The sequence below is a fragment of the Mastomys coucha genome, unplaced genomic scaffold, assembly GCF_008632895.1.
Source record: "Mastomys coucha isolate ucsf_1 unplaced genomic scaffold, UCSF_Mcou_1 pScaffold22, whole genome shotgun sequence".
NCBI classification, from domain to species: domain Eukaryota; kingdom Metazoa; phylum Chordata; class Mammalia; order Rodentia; family Muridae; genus Mastomys; species Mastomys coucha.
In genome coordinates this window covers 194,746,268-194,749,551 of record NW_022196905.1, presented here as the reverse complement: position 1 = coordinate 194,749,551, position 3,284 = coordinate 194,746,268, and the positions used below count along the sequence as shown (strand labels likewise).

Sequence of the window (3,284 nt, the reverse complement as noted above, 5' to 3'; positions counted from 1 at the left end):
AAAAAAAAAAAAAAAAGCATAGCATTAAAAATTACAACCAGAACTTGATAAATTTGGAGCCCAATCAAAGAAATTAAAATTGTAGTGCTCTTATGATTTGTTGATTTTTTTTTACATCATGCTTTTTGTCCTAAGAGTTAAGACATATTGACTTCTCCAAACCACTGAGGGTATGCTAATAACTGATGGGACTAAATTATAGTCTCTCAAGTCACATGACAGAGTATAATTTTTAAATCACACACATGGAGAGCAATATCTACTTCTTGTTCTATAGAGAAAAATCCAAGTTTCTGGCTTTCGTTACTTCCCAGCCACACCAACATCAACCCCAAAGCTAGTGGAATGAAGAGTATCCCGGTCTGTTACTTCACAGTGTGCTTTCATAAAAGAAGTTAGCTTTGTGGCAATTAACAAATTAATAATATTTATTGTAATTGATAATACTGCTGTATACAAAAAATTGAAATTATAGCATAAAGCTATAATTTTATATATAATTTTAATATAATTTTATAAAATTTTAAGTATAATTTTAACAGTCACCACAGAATATTGGAACATTAATGAGGTATTTGAAGATGTTTTTACAGTTGGTAGCATTTAAGAAAAAAATTATCTCTTTTTCTTATATTACTGAATTTCCTACTAACATTGCCCAACTGCACAGTAGTTTCCTGGTATGGTGATTGCGTCTGAAACTTTCAGTCAATGCTGCAAATTTCTAGTCTCATCTTTTCTTTTCTCAACTCCGCACACAGGGTCCTGTGTATTTCCTGGAAGATGGGAAATCAGCTATTTCTTTGAATGATGCTTTGATGTGGGCAAAGGTGAATCCATTCTCACCTTTAGGAACTGGAATACGACTCAATCCATTTTGAGTGAAGATTTTTCTCCACACTTAGTAGTTTTGTAAAAAAGAAATCTGGGGGCTGGTGAAATGGCTCAGCGGGGAAGAGCACTGACTGCTCTTTGGAAAGTCATGAGTTCAAATCCCAGCAACCACATGGTGGCTCACAACCACCTGTAATGAGATCTGATACCCTCTTCTGGTGTGTCTGAAGACAGCTACACTGTATTTACATATAATAAATAAATAAATCTTTAAAAAAAAAAGAAAAGAAATCTGGCATATTTATAACCGTCATTTTGGTTGTCTAAGAATAATAGGTTGGGAGGTGGTTTGATAGTTGGAATACATGAGGGAATAATATTAAATTTTGTTAATTTCAAAAATAAAGTATTTATATAATTCTAAAGAAAAATATGTATCTCGTTGATAAATGGTATTATTTACATTTAGAAGGAAGTTTTAATTGAATTACAAAGGCTAAATTATCTCCAAAGCAGATAGGCTTCAACAGACATGGATATCAACAAAATACCATATTGTTAAAACTCTGAAACACATAAAATAGGACATCATGTAGGAGAGTTTTTGACATATATACCCATATAGAAGGTACTTAATGAATATTTGAATGAATATCTTGAAATAACAGAATGTATGGAATAGACAGATGATTTGCAATTCAACAATCTCCCATATGATCCTTTATAAAAAAAGTTTTAAATAAATTTCTGTTTGTAAATAGGATGGCACTTGAAATATTTAGTACATTTTATAAAATAATTTTTATTCATTTATGTTACTTTTATTTATTGAAAGCACAAAGCCAGGAGGAAGGAAATGTATAAATTTATTTCAATTAAAATAGAATTATGACTTCAAAATATATGAGATTAGTTTACACTGACTAAAGTACTTTAATTCTCAAATTGTGTCACTTAAAAATTTACAATATTGGCTGGTGAGATGGCTCAGCAGGTAAGAGCATCGTTTGCTCTTCTGAAGGTTGTGAGTTCAAATCCCAGTAACCACATGGTGGCTCACAACCACCCACAATGAAATTTAAAAAAAAAAAAATTTACAATATCATGGGTATTCCTAGCATTTCTTTTTTTCGGCTAATATCCACTCATCAGTGAGTACATACCAAGTGTGTTCTTTTGTGACTGGGGTACTCAGGATGATATTTTCAGGTTCCATCCATTTGCCTGCGAATTTTGTGAAGTCATTGTTTTTAATGGCTGAGTAGTACTCCCTGTAAATGTCACTCAAAGTACATAGTTATATAAATATACACATATGCATATTCTGTGAAATTGCCCATATATGTGTTTAGGATCCTGACTTCATTAGAACACTGCCAGTATTTTGTTTTCCTATGGCAAGAAAATGTATACTTTGACTTTAAAGCAAATGAATCTAAAAGTATCTCACAAATTGTAAAACTCAGCATTTTGTTTTTAGAGAATCAATAGTAATTAACTAATAATAAATGCTTATTGTACTATACCATCAAGTCATGTGTGCTTACATAGTTGAAACATGTACTTCAGAATGAATATAGCATGTATGACCGAGACAGAGAGCAGCATTTCCTTATCATAGAGCTCTGTACACACACATATATTACAGGCCCCCTTAACTTATTAATACAACTGCCATCATTACAGACAAATGTGACATAGCTCCCTACTAAGATGAGCAGAGGTCTCACTCCTACAAACACAATATAGAGAATAGCTTAACCCACTGTCAGAAAATATAAAGGCCTAAACATTTAACTTGCTAACCCATTCAAAAACCTTGGAAACATCACTTCGTTGGATTGTTCCAGAAGAGTGCTGACTGAAACTACTATACTCTGAAACTACTCTAAAAGCAGAGAGTGCTCAATAATCCATGCACACAACACATCATGGTATCTTCTATTGCCATGAAAAAGCATTCTGAAATTGAGAGTTCTGTTGCAAAAGGGACTGCTCAAGGCCCCAGAAAAAGTCACTGCTTCGCTTTCAAATGTCCTTAATAAAGAAGTTTCATTGTGTCAAACATGCCTCAATTCATCATTGTCATACATTGACACAAACTCTAGATCAAGTGTGGCCACTGTGCCCACACTTGCTATTCTGATTCTCTTATTCAGTATATGATACGTGGGGTTTGTGGAAGTCAACCTTGTCAAAGAAAAAAAGTAGGGAAGAGAGCCCCAGGCTTCTGTTACCCCTTGAAGAGTCCCTACCTGCAGCTGCTGCACACAGCATTAGATCAAAGATGGCTCCTGGCACACTGGCAAGCCAGCAAAAAGAAATCATGATCGGGTAGTAGCCACTTTCCCCTGTCTTCACTGAAGTCCTCACAGCTGATGACATTCCCCCTGACTTCTTCTGAGTTACCTCACTAAGCAGGTCTTTCTTTTTTTTTTTTTTTTTTTTTT

The 3,284-nt window shown here is 33.9% G+C and overlaps 1 protein-coding gene across 7 annotated transcripts in view; it reads left to right on the top strand.

Annotated features, from left to right (window-relative positions):
* The window catches only part of Wdr17 (WD repeat domain 17), a 100,281-nt gene extending 99,289 nt beyond the window's left edge, over positions 1–992 (top strand). For all 7 annotated transcript variants that reach the window (XM_031339834.1, XM_031339833.1, XM_031339832.1 and 4 more), the window contains one exon: positions 762–992. In XM_031339834.1, coding sequence (XP_031195694.1) covers positions 762–881 — 120 coding nt within the window. In that variant the 3' untranslated portion in view covers positions 882–992. The remainder of the gene's footprint in view (positions 1–761) is intronic.
* Positions 993–3,284: the final 2,292 nt, after the last annotated feature.